General features: G+C 36.8%; 1 protein-coding gene across 8 annotated transcripts in view; it reads left to right on the forward strand.

Moving 5' to 3' along the window:
• The window catches only part of garnl3 (GTPase activating Rap/RanGAP domain like 3), a 72,686-nt gene that overhangs the window by 19,859 nt on the left and 36,119 nt on the right, over positions 1 to 16,708 (forward strand). For 7 of the 8 annotated variants that reach the window (XM_082169017.1, XM_082169020.1, XM_082169018.1 and 4 more), the window contains exon 2: positions 10,482 to 10,551. In XM_082169017.1, coding sequence (XP_082025143.1) covers positions 10,482 to 10,551 — 70 coding nt within the window. Of the gene's footprint in view, positions 1 to 6,117; positions 6,565 to 10,481; positions 10,552 to 16,708 lie in introns of those variants that run through there. The other variant, XM_082169019.1, reaches the window with a different exon arrangement.

A 16,708-nucleotide genomic window follows, 5' to 3' on the forward strand; every position in this document is an offset into this window, starting at 1 on the left:
GCCCGCGACTCAGGCCGAGGAACTGCAGTGGGCCGAGGGTTTGACGCATGCTGGTCAGGCTGGTTGTTTCCACGTTCTAATGCTGCGGCAGCTTCCCGCAAAAGCTCACTAACGGATTTCGCCATATCTCGTCGCCTCGATTACAATATAATCACATTTAAATAATTTCGTTTCACACATTCAACTCATGCACACGGGACGTCGACAACTTCGCTTTACAGAAGGCGTGTCTCTAGCACCATTACTTGAATAAGCCACACCCACTCATTAACATAGAATTTGCATGCAGGTTGTCTTTGAAAATGAAAACGAAAATGAAAACTGTGAAATAAAAGAGGAATTAAATTAAAATGAAAACGAAAATTTACATTTGAATTTGAATTGTGTGACTATTATTGCGTGATCGTTAATAAAGAGCATTGTAAAAACTGTATTTGTAGTTTCTTTTTCCGTTTGGCTTTTCATTTTAATATTGCCAGTCTTGCCTCGAGACTGTAGTGAAAATGAAATGTGAAATCACCAATTGCATTTTATTTTTCAATTTGACAGGGATGATGCACTGTCACCGTGAAAATGAAATCATTTAATTTCATTCTCAATTTTGTCACATATTATGCGTACAGTTTTCTGTAAAGAAATCGTTAATCTGGTTTTAATTTTAATTTTAATCATTTAATTTATTTATTTAAATTTGGCAGAAAATGCCTTCCATAAGAAATTGGTTATTTATGACCATTTTCCACCTTCTCTCTAATGGATTCTATGCTCAACGACTGCCTATAGCCTACAGTATTTCCGCTAAAATCTCAGCTTCCAGTATATTCTCTCATAGCACAATTTAGTCATATTTCTAAAAACTGTCAGTATTTTCTTATAATACAGTGTATATATAATATTAACTATAGTAAATGTAACATTGTAATATATTAAAACATGAGAAGCGTTTAATATCTTTAGCGAAAAGGTGGATCATATCAATATTGCTTTGTCCTGTTGTGGGACAATTCTGCAATATATACATTTGTGCTTAATTATTTTTTTTCACTCAAGATTTCTGTACCCTGCACTCCACCAGAAGTTGCAGTGGCCACTGAGGCTAAATGCAGAAGCTATAGTGCTTATAGTAGATAGAATTTCATGCTTCTGTGCCTCTAAGACTTCAACAGTATGTACAGTAAATGTGCTCATAGCATGTGAAATGTACTCACAAACTATACTTACATTGCTTTCAATAACAACAACAGCCTCTTTGCAAAGTCTGAAACACTTTTTCTAACATTTCATTCTTTATTAAGAAAGTTTCGGCCAAGTTTCTGAATAGTGAACAGGTAGGCGTGTAAATGTAGGTGTGCAGGTGTGCAGGTGTATGTATTTGTTAAATTCAGTCATTGGATGTCAGAAAGTTGTGGAGCCATCTTTCTACTGTCAATAAATATATGTTTTACATTCTGAAAGTATGTTTTTAGAGTTTTAAAACATTAGTTTTAAAGTGATTGATTATATGTGCCCATTTTGTCATGGTTTAGAAGGAGAGAACCCAATCGCAGACCATTTGCAGACATTACAAGGGTTTATTACTACACAAAAACAGAAAACAAAACCCACGAGGGGGTAAAACAAGACAGGATGAACTATTAAGACAGAAAACACTAGACTAACACTCAGACGATAAACTTAGACAATAAAGACAGGATCAAATACTTCTAACAAGACAAGGCTTTCTTCAGGTAACTCACGGAGGGTATCAGACAAGGATAGACAATGTACCGACACAGGACAGCAAACACAAGGGGATAAAATAGGGAGCAAACTAATCAGGAACAGGTGACACAGGTAAAGCAATAATGATAACAAGATGAGATAACAAGGGGGCGGGGTTACATGACGAGACAACGCAAGCACACAGCCAAACAAATGGCCATGTGCTTACACACAAAACATGGGCCTGTCATGATCCTGCCTCAAGACCAGGGAAAATCAGAGACAAGAAGGCAGAATCATGACACATTTAAAGTTTTTATGCAGTATAATAAACATGTTGTGAAGAGAATAATGTGTTTGCATGATCCACATTTCAGTGAGACAGATTTGTTTTTCAGCTTGCTCACAAGATCCCCTCTTCCATACATACTTTGAAAGTTTGATCTGCTTCAGTATTCAATTGCTTCACTCTTCCTGACCACACATTCAAAGCATAGCTCTTTAACACGGACACAACTACACAAACACAGTCCTGTCTAATGTGCTATTCAGCTGGAAGAGCCAATGTGAGATGAATGCTGTTGTTCTCTCTGTGATTGTGTGCTGAATTTTTCAAAGACTAGCTGTTTCTAATGTGACTACCCTGCACCTGTCTGTTGTTTATAGTCATTAGCATCTGGATTTTGCGTGTGCGACGCCGACTTAAGTCGAAAAATGTCATTATGGTTTAGACTGTTGTGTAATTTTTTTTTGTAACGTGTATGCGTGTGTATTGTTGTGAAGTGTGTGTGTGGGGGACCTGTATGTGATTACTGCACCTGTAATTTGAACTCTTTTGTTGACAATGAGGTGCTCAACCGCACATTTCATTTGGTGCTATAATACCCACAAGCCTCGAGACAAAAGAGTTTAGGTTACAAACACACACAAAAGCCTGTGCACACACACACACCTGAAAACAAACTACTCAGCACTCAAACACCACATGCATGCTCAGCTAGATTTTATGTACAATTCTAAATATAAATGGTTTGATTTTCTTCTGTTCATCAGTTTCCAGACCAAATTTGCAGTTCTTTTATAACTTTGCCTGTTTTCAGTGCTTTTTTCCCCCAAGTGGATTGCATAAAGTCATTCAAATTCCTTTATATATTGATTCATTTAATAATTAATTGTGTTGTCCTTACACTTAAAAATATCATCTCATAAAATTTCACATAAAACACATCATTACCTCTTCCAATCATCCCATTACTACCTGTGATGTCATCAGGGAGGGACTTGCATACCAGATACGCTGCTTATGTTACTTTTGTGTTGGAGTTTGTTACTGCAAGCCTCAGGCCTTGTCCACACTAATACATTTTCGTTTGAAAACACATCTTTTTCTCTCCGCTTAAGCCTTCTGTCCACACTGAGACAGCGTTTTTAGCAACAAAAACGAAGCGTTTTTTTAAATTATTATTTAGAGGTATTTAAAACCGATGACGTAAGTTTAGTCGTGTGACGCAAATTGAACCCATAGATATTCATGTTTATACCGGTATTGTGTCTATGTACTTTCACTTTCACACAGTTGCTAAAATGTTACTTTGCACATTCTTCATATCACAGTCCTGATGCAAAACATGAGAGCAGTTGCGTTTTAGACCAAACATAGAATGGTGAGTGAGTGCGGCCTGGACGCATCAATGAATGGTGAGATATTTTGCTAAATAAAATGATCCTACCATAAGAATTACAAAATAACTTGATTATGTATTGTTCTGTCTGTGTCATCTGAGCTTTTATGAGGGTTTACGCATAAGATTAATATAGCATTTTACGGCATTCAGTGTGGACAAGAAACTTTTGGAAAACACTTGAAAACACTAGTGTGGACAGAGAACGAGAGCGGTTTGAAACAAACACTCTGTTTTCAAATCTATCCGGATTAATGTAGACGTAGCCTCAGTTTGGCTACTAACATGCTGTTCTACAAGTAATAATTATGAAGAGTAATAAACAGTCTGAAATTAAATATCTGCTCACTTCCTATTGCATATCTCAGGATTCTTATATTCCTTAATATACGCAAGTCTTTCTTTCTGTCTCGCTATCTCATTTAAACTATGTGTGACATCATCAGACAGTGAGGGTGAGTCAAGAGAGAGAGAGAGATTAAATGAGAAGAAAAGGTTATTGTGTGAACAATGACCTCATTGCACCCCTTACTTCTGTGCTAGACAGGAGGATTATGGATAGACAGTGGAAAGAAGAATGAAGGTTATGAGATCATAAGGGCAAAAAACACTGTCTAGAAACACATAAACAGCAGGAGGGATGCTTTTCATTAGTGGTTGCTGTTCTCAGTCCATTTTGTGAATGCAAAGTACGTAGTGTCCTTGGAGACAGATGTCAAAACATGCACACATTCACATCTCACATGCATGCAAACACATATGGCTAATGCTCTGCCTTTTGAAATAAAACCCAGTGGAAAAATTATCCTCATTTGCATGGACTCAAAATGTGTTTGCATACAAAGCTGGTGACAACAGTTATTCATTTACATGATAAAGCAGCTGTAAGTCACAGCGACATCATTTAAAATCATGGCATTATTTAAAATTGTGACATTATTTAAAATTGTGACATTATTTAAAATCATGCAAGTCGGAATCTTTCTAATGTAAATGAGTGTCATGAGGAGAAGTTGTCTAGCTCAACAGCATGATGATCTCGGGTACCGTTACATTAGGGCTGTGCAATTAATTGAATTTCGATTTCAATTTCGATTTTTGCTCCCAACAATCACCAAAATAGTATAATCGAGTAAAAACGATTATTTTGCCATTTTCTGTTTTGAAAGAACGCTCTTATTTTGTCTTGTGTTCTGAATGACACGCGCACATCTGCCCTTCCCTATGCCGTAAACTCTCTCAGCTTGAATGTTTAAACTGATAAGACTTAAAAAGAAGTGAAAATGATAAACTTTAGTTACGATGTAATGCTGGCCCGATTGTACAAGTGACAATTCCATCATGTCCCGACTCAAACGCGAGAGTGTAGTTTCGACGCTTGCCTTGTCCAGCGCATTTTGAGAGACAGAGAGAGAGAGAGAGAGAGAGAGACACGCGGCGCCGCTGAACACTCACGCGCTGAGTTCCCGCATTATAAGTGCTAGATCTGCGGGAATTATTAAAATACTCATTGAAGGAGCCTATTATCTGTTACATTATTTATTTTAATAGTTCAAAAAGTACAATCAATGTTCAAATTTCGATTTTTTAAGAATTGTTGAAAGGTGTGTTTGGTGACACTTTACAATAAGGTTCATTAATTAGCATTATAACTAACTTACCTTTGTTAAGATTAACTAATAATGAACAATAATTCTACAGCATCTTAGTTAATATTAATTTCACCATTTACTAATACGTTATTAAAATGAAAGGTTGTATTTGTTAACATTAGTTAATGCACTGTAAACTAACATGAACAAACAATGAACAGCTGTATTTTTATTAACTAGCATTAAAAAAGATTAATAAATACTGTAACAAATGTTTTTCTCATTGTTAGTTCATGTTAGTTAATACATTAACTAATGTTAACTAATTAACATTATTGTAAAGTGTTACCGTGTCTTTTTAATAAATGCAACACGTTCCCAGTCATGTGAAATAATCGTGTTACATAATCGTGATTTCAATATTGACCAAAATAATCGTGATTATGATTTTTTCCATAATCGAGCAGCCCTACGTTACATGCTGTTCAATGCACCATAGGCAGTGCCTGTAAATGCCTCAGAAATTATGTTGACAGCAAAACTAACAGACACAGAAGGACATTTTGCTAATAAAAAGATGCTCGGTATTTCAGTGAATGCACTCAATTAATAATAATCTTTCACCCTTTAAATCACTTTGCCACAAAGGCAATTAAATATTCCAATTAAAACATTTCACCAAGTGTTTCTGTATGTAAGAGAGAGAGAGAGAGAGAGAGAGAGAGGGGGGGGGGGGGGGGGGGGGGGGGGGGCTACATATTAATTGGTTAACTACAAGATTCCTTTTCAAGTCAAAAAATTAAATACAAGTAAATACAAAAAAAATAAGTATTTTAGTTTGTGTAAAAAATAAAATGTATATTTTACTTAACAGCAAAATATAGCCTAGGCTTTCATGGTAAATTATTGTTAAAATTATGTTTTAATATGCGCAGGCTATATAAATTATCATATGAGTCGCCTTGGTATTTGACTTAACTGCATGAACAATCACATTTATTTTGATTTGATTTTAAAAGTTTTTTGTTGCTGTTATTATTCTTTGCATTTGATGTATAGCCTAGCATTAATTTGGTGTGGTGTACCCTGATGATGTGTTGTGTCCGTCGCTGCTCATTTATGAGCTAGGCTACTTCAATATTTTCTCGTCTTTTATCATTTTGCAACGGCTCTACTGCTGAGAGAATATGCGGTCGTTGACAAGCTCCCCACCTGACTTTCTCGGTCACGAGCACGGCGCTCCAGTCCAGGAGAATCTGTTTCTTGAATGTTCAGTTACGCGTGAGGTGTGTCCTGTGTGTCCATATGAATCTAACCACTGCGTCCATCAGGTGTATTAAAGAAAGCGACCGCCGTCCGGCAGAAACGCGCTACTACCAATAGCCCACTAAAAAGGCAGCGTAATGAAGGGATACAGCAGCACGCGCAGCTGTAGGGGAAATGATGGTTCCTAATCTGTCTCTTTGAAAGAGAAGAGTAAGAAAAAGGCGAGGGACAGAAGAACTTGGACTGCGGGAAAAAATAACATCGCATGGGGCCATGAGCGCTGCAGACCCTGCAGCGAACAAACTGTTGAGTTTCAACCAACGGTAAATCATTCAGTTACTCTATTTCATGTTTATAAATATTGATATTTAAAACGAGATATTCAGTATCAGATGTTGGTGTGTGTGGGTTATTATGACACAGTCATTGCAGCAGTATCAGGGGTTATAGCTTACTACTCAACACACATCTCATTTCAACGTGCAACAAGCGGCTCCCTTCCAGGAGTGATCAATCAACATATTAGATGCGGATTTTGGAAATATGCACTTGCAACTTAAATCATTCATTTTTCTTTTTACTGTTATTTCAAGCTTATATTTTAAATATTCTAAATGTATGTATGTATGTATGTGTGTGTGTGTGTGTGTGTGTGTGTGTGTGTGTGTGTGTGTTTGTGTCTTAATAATAATTGCGGTTTAGTAATCTTAAAGGAACACTTCACCGAAAATTATGTCATCATTTACTCACCCTCATTGTTCTAAACCCCGTATGACTTTTTTCCTGTCAGATGTAAAGCAGAATTACAGTCTCAGTCATCATTCACTTTCATTGTATGGAGTAGCCTAACTCATTTTGTTTAACATCTCGTTCTGTGATCAGAAGTCATATAGGCCTACAGATTTGAAACAACACGAGAGTGAGTAAATAACAGAATTTTCAGTTCACTGTGTGAACTGTGTCTTTAAGAAGAAGCTGTGCTCTTATTTATCTTCAGTACTGCAGTAATATTTGTACATACATAGTCCACACGAGTCTTTGCATCGCAAGTGTTCAGAGTAAATTCAGGTGGGGAAGAGGAAAAAGTCACTGTTTTGTCTTAACCTGTAGGATACAGTCCTGATGAAACACAATGTTTTAGACTTTCCCATGCACCGTGTAGTGGGATATACTAGTGCGGAAAAACAGTAAATTATTCATGCGAATGCCTCGGTAGAATGGACATCCATGCACCACAGTGACTGGTGTCACCCTAAACATGATGTTTTCTCTGATTAAAATATGAAAGAAAAGAGGAACGACCTAAATATTAATTTGCTGTTCATTTTAAGACAGTATAGTGTATTCCTTGTCATGGTAAAGTGTTGTGACATTTGTGAGGCATTCGCAATCATAGCAGGTGGTTTTCCCGAGCACCGCATTGAATCTGAGGTAATTTGAAGCGAGTGTGATGTCACTCTGCAATTATTTACATGACAACTAATGTAACCTCAAATGAGTACAGGACAAAAAAAGCACAACTCCACCTGTTGACATGTCCCAGCTAAATGTAGCAGAAGTGTATTACACATCTTTACAGCAACAGCATTTTTTTTTACAAAACAAATCCACTCACATAGGCCTAACACTCAGCACAGAATGACAGATCATGTGTCAGCGCTCTTTAAACTCACCATATAATTCATATAAATACAGACTCATATTTCAGCTAGCCTGCTACTGAATTATCACCACCAATCCCAGAAAAATACTTTAAGTTGTGTTCATCTTTCAATTAAAATAAGTGACTTTCTCTTACATTATTTATTTCTCTCCAATACTGTATGTTTATCTCTGTTATCCAGATTTATCGCACATATTCTCCAACGGCAAGGTCCCTGAACTATCGTTGCAGTTATTGGTGGCTTAATTATATTAATCTGTTTTAACAGTGCCATTGCTTTTTCCTACAGCAGTGTTGGCGCATAATAAGAAAGTCGGAGCTCAGAGTGCAATTTTGTTGTTAATGATTGCGATGTCAGATGTTGGTTGTCAGACTGTGTGTCAGCATCACTAGTAACCTTTTCTTCGGTCATATGGCAAGACATCAGAGATGCGTGGTCTGAAAATGTCTGAGGCATTGAGCTGTGCATCATTGGAAACATGATATCATGCCAGATCATTATCACTAAATTATTATTGCAGATGCATAACAGGAGTGATTACTGTTAACAAACTTGACCGTATTTGGTTTCTAAGTATCCCCAGAGGGTAATGGCTACGCTAATTATGTCATGCTGTTGCTGTCATCATTATCATAATCTCAAACACGTTCATCTGCCGGTCACTACCATTTAGGATTTCTTTTCGTAAAAATGATCTCATTTTTGTGACATCTTTCAGATTCTTCTTCTTTTTATCAACAGAACCATTCAATCATGAGCGACAATGAAAGGTTTGTTTGAAGATATGAAACAATAAGACGTTCTGCATCTTAAGATGCCTTTATGTCCTCATCTGTTAACTGTATTCTCATCTAGGGTAGTATTTCTGAATTTAGTAAAGCAACTTTCTTTCAGCCCCGTGCCACAGTAAGTCATCTAGTGATGAGCCACTCCTTTCTTGTACTCTAGAATCACTTGTGCATTTGTCTTTAAATGCTCTCAGTCAAAGACATGCTTCTAGTATCTGACGGTAATGCAAGAGTGGGTCAGTCTGACAGGATTATGAGGGCATTTCTGAAGTCGACCTTTTATCTCGTTTAATTTTCCCCCCTCTTTCAATTAACCATCTTCCTTACCCCATCTGAGAGCCATTGTGCATATCAGAGGTGCATAGAGGCATCTATGTTTAAACTTCTTCTGAAGCCACATAAAGAATGCATGTGCACTTGCAAGTTCAACATTGTGTATAACCATGACCACACTGGATCTGCAGAATTCAGGATTTAATTTATTATTTAATTTATAAAATATTTTGGCCAATTTTAGCTACAAATAAGAGTTGTTAAACACATTTTTCAATATTTAAATCCTGCTCAAAAATGCAAACCATGTCTGCAGATTCCACCTGGTTATATCTTATCACAGCATGCGCAGTATCTCTTCTGTTGTCCGTAAAGACATTCTTAGCTGCATTCTGCACTAATGGAAACATAATGATAGCCCTCACACAGAGGAAATGTGTTTGCTCACATGCACTATTTACATTGCACTTGAAGTGAAATGGCTATAATAAATGTAGGCATTCATGTGGCTCAGCATATACTGTACATTCTTTAAACCTTAGTCAGAGGAGATGCTGTCTTCGATAAAGCACATATTATGAAAAAGAAAATAATTTGAGGAGTACTGCATATCAGTTCGCCAGAATCACAAGTAGTTAGCTAAAACAGCAGCATTATTAAAGGTGGTTTGTATTTTTTTAATACTATTTCATATCCCAGTTTAATATACAGAGACATCTATAAGTATGACAGTCGTAGGTTGATGCCTCTGAAGAGTAAACACTTGCTCTTATGATGGCTTTTTTTTTTTTTTGAGCATCTCAACCTGACATACCAACACTGGCTCGACCAATGGTATAAGTTTTTAAGTGAGACTGTGTGTTTGTCCAGCCAATGGAGGACAGGGCTTGTGTGTGTGTATGTTACATTATTTAAAGTTATATTCCCATATATATTTCCCTAAATATATTTAATATTAATAATAATCAAAAGGCACCTCAATGACTTGATAGGGCAAGAGATTGTTTTGCTATAGTGGGCCATCCTTATTGGCAGGGAAAATTTGGAAAACCTGTTTGAAAACATTACTATTTTATTTGGTGATGGTAGTGGCACAGAAATGACACACCTTTAGGGCCTTTATGGTCTTCCTGTGAAGTGGTTTTCAATGAGAGAGATCCTCTTTAAGGTTTTGGGAAGATGTGTGATGTCTATTCGTCAGCTGAGTCACTGAGCATTCGGTTCTCGCTCTAATAATTTGAAACAACCTCACTCAAAGGTTGGTGGGGTGGGAGGGGCTCCTACTTTTTGGAATGCAGGTTTCTGGTATTGAAACTAAAGGCTGTGTCTGTGTGCTCTGTATGTTCACATACGATAAGTCAAATAGCAAAGAATTTCTCTGTTAGAAATCACATTTACAATAACAAACAACACACAAACATTCAACATTTCTTTCCAAGAGAATGAAAATATCTTTTTGTGCGCAACTAAACATCATGAAATCAGTTTGAATTGCTATATGCTCTGTTTTTGCAGCTCAGCATCAGAGGATCTTGGGTGCAGGAGAGGAGAGTTCAGCCGGAAACACTATGGATCAGTTGAACTGGTGAGGACTGTCATATTTGAGCTCTTCTGAATGTACATATTCTACCTCCTCCTTCTTCTTCTTCTTCTTCTTCCTTCTAATCTATTTGTCTTTGCCTGTGCACTGCTGTGAACGCAGAAGCTTCGTGTTGCTCCTTGATTTCTTATATGTCTGTGTTATACATCAGTGGTTCGGTCTGTTACATCAAATGAGATTTGTACATCTTTGTAATTAAATTGTTCTTGAGATGAAGTTCACATAAACATAATCTCACCCTACAGCAGCAGGAGCTTTGCAATAGGTTAAATAGCCACAAGTAAAGCTTCATTTATATTATTCAGTGTTTCGACTGGTCAAACACGTACTGTATTGAGTTGGTGTGGGTGTGTTACTTTTCAGAGGTGTCTGTCTCTCCTAGATATTATTGCATGGAGGAAGTGGCTTAATACCACACTAGATGTTACTTCCTATGTGAAACGTGCAAGAGGTTTGTGGGTAGAAGGAAATGGGTGACCTTGTGTCAGATAGAACCATGTCACAAAACCACATGCATTATCATGCGCGGCAGATGGAGAATGTAAATGTGTGTGAGAAAAGGAGAGAGAAGGGCATTTGTTACTGCATGTGCCGTTGTTCTTAAGTATCTAAAGCTACAGTGGCTTCCAAACGTCTGAGACCACTAATGAAAATGCATTTATTGTTATTATAAATTATGTTATCAGCATAATAACTTCATTGTTTTGAAAGTTTCGAAAAACGCATATGAATCTCAGAATTTCTTAGTATTTGGATCGTTTTGTTGTTGTTGTTGTTGTTGTTGTTTTACATTTTTCAAAATCCCAAAACTTTATTTTCGGGTTTAAATTAGGTTATGAATTATCCTGGATTTTTGATCACCACTTTGACTGTATGACCATGATGTTATGACATTAGTATTGGTAAGAATTTTTTTTTGTGTTGAAGATAAAAATTTAGCATAATCTCATAATTGCCTCTTGCATAAGAGTACCTACATTGCGCTCTGTAATACTTGATTCGGTTTGGTTAGTCACTCATTCTGATATTTCTGTCCAGGACAACACTGACCACTCTGTGAATGTGTTCTGTTTCTTCACAGTTTCTAAAAGGCAGTAAAATATTACATCTCCAATTGTCATCTCAAATCAATATTTCCATGTTTTTTTTTTTATCATTTACATAATTATTCAGAAAGTACCACAAAAATAAACATAGAAAGGTCGATCCTGGACTCTCCACGCTCTCTGTCTTCTCACATAATAAAATAATTTAAACGAATCAATATTTCATGTCTGTTTATTTATTTAGTAAGTAGCCGTGTAATACGTTTCACATCGCGGCCCTCTTCTCTCTGTTGGGGTTTATTTTGTGGTAATGACCATCTGATTGCACATTGCCCCTTTCTTATATCCGTTGTAAATTTTAAACAAGAAATATCCAATTTATTTGAAAAAAAAAATGTAATGCATGCAAGCCACATTTATTTTTGTTATGTTGTCTGTCTTTATTTTTCCATATGATTTTTTAGTTTTTATTCTGTTTCTTATTGTTTGTTTTGCTTTGCCGCATTGCTCTTATTAAACCAGGCTGAGGTTACTATGAAACACGCTTGTACTGTCTCTCTCTTTTTCTTTAATGATTGCTGTGCTTAATTACATTCATTATTCCAGAATGTGTGTAAGTCTCTTATTTTAGTTGGAATCATTGGTTGGTGCGTGTATTTATCTGTCTGACAGTGTTATTCGGTTATATCAATTATTATGTTATACTGCTAATTGATTCTGTTATGGTTTTCATGCCAGTGTTTGCATCATTTTACATTTACACTTGCATGTGTGTGTTTTGCTAAGTTTAATAGTGTAATCATCATGAGGGGAAAATATCAGTATTGACCGTCATCATCACATTACTATACAATTATTCTGTGCAAACATAGACAAGGTAGTTAGCCACACAGAATCTGATTGTCTGAATTATGATCAGAGCATGATTTATTGGGACATATACAGTATATTGTGTCTATATACTTTATCATTGGCTGCAACCTGAGAACCAAGGAAATGCTCTTGATGTTTTAGTAGATGTAATTTCTACTTGCATGGCTGGCTATCTGTATGTTTCAGTCAATTTATGTAAGTGCATTAGCTCTAGGGATCCTCTAATAGGTGATTTTATGACCTCTAAGTGCAAAGTGTGTATGTTAGGGCTGAAGTATGTAATGCGTGTGTGTGAGGGTTTTAAGTTAAAAGCTTCTCAAGTGCTCCATTCTCTCATTATTGTATGATGGCCTAATGTAAACATGACTGTTGTTTAGACACTATTACAATGCGATCAACCATTTCCAGAAGTGGCTAGACATCATCTAGAAATTCCGCAACCTATAATCATATGGCAAACTCAACCAAGACATTAGACCTGATCATAGATCAACAGCCAAAGCCAATGCAATATTCTTGTTGGAAACCAGAAAATGTGCTGCATTTGATGACTTCTCCATCGTTAATGAAGTATGTAACATATGCATGTGTGTAGTATTAGCACGTCCTGATTTAACCTGACATACCTGTCCGTAAATGTATTCCTAACCATATCCCTACCCCTAAACCTACCCATAACTTCTTCCTAAAATCAGAGGGAAATGATAATTGAATAACACTGGTGTAGAAGCACCTAACCCTGGTTTTAAGTCTAAAATTGACATAAACTGTAAACTTGTCCCTCAAATCTGATTGGTTGATTGGAATGTTGTCCCAGGGTCAACAAAGATGTTAATCCAGGAACATATCACAATTGGTAAAATCAGGTTCTGCATAGTATGAATACAATCTGGATGAAATGTATCAGACATGTTGACTTTGGACATACTACTCATTTTGACATAATGTTTTTCGTATAGCAGACATATTTGGATGCAGGGACTGCAATGCCAAAGGTTGACTACTTAATTAACATATATGAGATACCAAGAAGCTACGATTCCAACCAAGGCTGTAACCATATCTCGAACATTGGAGGGGGAGACAAATGTCACAAAATGTATGGTCATTTTTATTTATAATATTTTCATTTTAAAATGTGCTCAAATTCACTCTTAATTGTATACCTAATATGCCGAAAATGGCTGTTAATTTTTCTTGTCTTTAACATTAAATTACGAATTACATTCAAATAATTACATAAATAGTACTGTATAGTCTATGTTCAATTCAAAGCTTAAATCTGACAAAAAAGTTAGTATAGTATAGAATAGTTTGCATCACTGGATATTACTGTCACTTAACATTTCTATCGTAAAACAGTTAAATATTAAATGTTTAGCTACTTCTTACCTCGTACTCTTTTACTGTTAAAACTGAAGTGTTCAGCATCTGTGAAGAGCCCACCTTCTTTGATTTGATTGACCATCACTATCATTTTGAAGGGGCAGAATTGTTTTGTTTCCTAACAACTATGAGAGTTGTGTGTAATGGAGTGCAGGACAGCAACATCAATAATATCCAATATTGGTGGGGGCAATTTGGCCATATCTGATTATTGGGGAGGACTTGTCCCCTAAATGTCTATGGTGGCTATACAGTGGTGAGCCGTTTCCAGCAATGTGCATTATTTTTACAGTTTATAGCAGCATTTTGTATACCTAATGTTTCTAATCAATCTCTAATCCATGTTTGATGTTTAATATACTGTACGTTGATTGTTGAAAAACTGGGATTGACATGGAAGAGGCCTTGTTACATGGAAGAGGTCTTGTTACCAGAGCTTGTCGCATCACACCTGGTCACCTGTAACCAGCATTCAAAGCATATGGGGTTTTTCAAAGAGAGCAGATGAAAATGCTTTGTCATCATAAAAGCAGCATCACTGAAGTCTATGACAGTTCTTACTCAGCATGAGTCTGAAAGCAGATAACATCAAAGCTGAAAGAACAAAGCTGACCTGCTGTGCACACCTGTACAGGTTGAAGATGTGTTGAAGAACCTTTATAATTCCAACAGAAATCTGATATGGAGTGGCTTGAATGCCCCTCTTTCATTTCATCACCTTTTCTCCATTCAGACACATTGCTGTATGTGCTCTTCAATGCCTCATTCAATTTCTCTCTCTCAGTCACTCACCATTATATTTCTTACTTTTGTATGCATTTAAAAAGTTTATGTGATGATTTTCCCTTCCTGGAGCTTTGTTTGATTGTCAGTCATTCTTACAGCTCTCTCAATGGACATTTATAAATACCTTCAAAAACCAACCAGATGAAGAGAACTTGTGGGTTTTTAATTGCACCTGATGGAGAAACTGATAGGAGTAAATTGATTATTATTCCATTTCTATCGAAAAATAAGCATTGTAGTCATTAAGTAGTCACATTTGCTTGGTTATGTCTAAAGCATACAGTGACTGGGAGGGGACATGTTCGGTTCACTTAGTTTTGTCGTGGCCTCGACATATTAACTTGTGGGAATGTGATAATATGTCATGGCCACAAGAACATTTTGTCGAGGTAACGACATCCTTATGCTGTGGCCGTGCAATGTGAAGCCTTGGCCTTCGATGTTGATCCGATGTTGAGGGAATGACCTGCCACCTGGGATTATCAGAAATGGATATTATTGATAAATGACTATTTTATTTTGAATTAAGGATGACAAAAATCTCACATCCCACAGCCTGTAATCATAATTAGTTTGAATAGGAATAAAAGTTGTTGCAGTTTTATAGTCTCTACTGCTCATTTTAGCTGCAAACTGCAGTAAATTGTATATAGGTTTTGTGCATTTTTTGAGTTTTGCAGAAGTGTAGGTAGAGAGGCACGTTATTCAAATGAGTCTATTTTGCAACAGCCTTATGTTTCAGACACAACCATTATGTTTTGTTGTACAAAAATGATTGTGGCCTACAGGCTTATATATATACATACACACACAGAACGTATATACAATATCAACAATAAATATGTATACAATTAAAGGTCCCATGACATGAAATTTCCACTTTCTGAGGTTTTTTAACATTAATATGAGTTCCCCTAGCCTGTATATGGTCCCCAAGTTTCTAAAAATTTTAATCAGTGTAAATCGAGCTTTTGCTATTTTTCTCTGCCTTTGAGAAAATGGAAGCTCAATCGGGCTGATCATGAATCTCCTCCTTATGACGTCATAAGGAGAAATGTTACCTCCCCTTTCTCTGCTTTGCCCGCCCAGAGAATATTTCTCGCCCATGAGAAAATGAGCTAGGAAGTAGAACGCGCGCGCGCGCGATTTTAGTTTGTCCACGAGAGATATCATGGCTTTTGAGCGAGCAAAGCATAATAATTGCTCAATAATTGGATGTACAAATGAACATCGAATGGTCAATACAGAGCTGGGCTTGCTGAACGTCGGACAAGTAAGTCAACAAATTATATATAAGTGTGTTGCTTTACTGTTTATGGTTACCTAGCTTCTTACACGTAGAATGTGGCTGTCACATTAGCTATGCAGCTATGCAGTTACTTGCGCTAATGTAAAGGTAGACAGCATCAAGTTACACATACTGTAACGCGAGTGTTGTACATTTCTTTGTTATTTGGATAACCGTTTTCCTGTTGGTTATATGGCGCGCGCGATATCCACATTTCAAGATCGCAGAGCTTGATGTAATTGTAATAAGATAAATTACAGACGTTACAGATCTCTCATGAAAAGGCAACAGTAGGTTAGCGTTAGCTACATGATGATAACTGTAAACCATCCGAATAAAGTACCGTATCCAGACATAATATTTTAAACTAACCATTCGGAAACGTCCTGCTGGAGCCGCTGAGTTGCAACTTCTTCATCCGTTGCTTCTCCATCTGGATCAGATTCTGGGTCAAACTGAAATGCTTGAACGACTGCGTGTCTTCGTGCCATTGCAATATATCCAACATAAACAAACATGCATGGTACCGTTGCGCAAGATGGTCAAGGCCACACCCACCCTCCACCTTGCGCCGCCTTTCTCCTCCTCATTAGTATTTAAAGCTACAGACACTGAAACGGCCCATCTGAAGGAAACTCATTCTGGGACTGGCTTGTAGTGGCTGTAATTCTGCACCGAGGCTGAATTTTTGGAAAGAGATTTCAGATACAGTACTAAGGACCACTAAGGACTATATTAAAGCCTACAAAAAGTAGCATGTCAT

Source organism: Leuciscus leuciscus (genome assembly GCF_965113295.1).
Source record: "Leuciscus leuciscus genome assembly, chromosome: 5".
NCBI classification, from domain to species: Eukaryota; Metazoa; Chordata; class Actinopteri; order Cypriniformes; family Leuciscidae; genus Leuciscus; species Leuciscus leuciscus.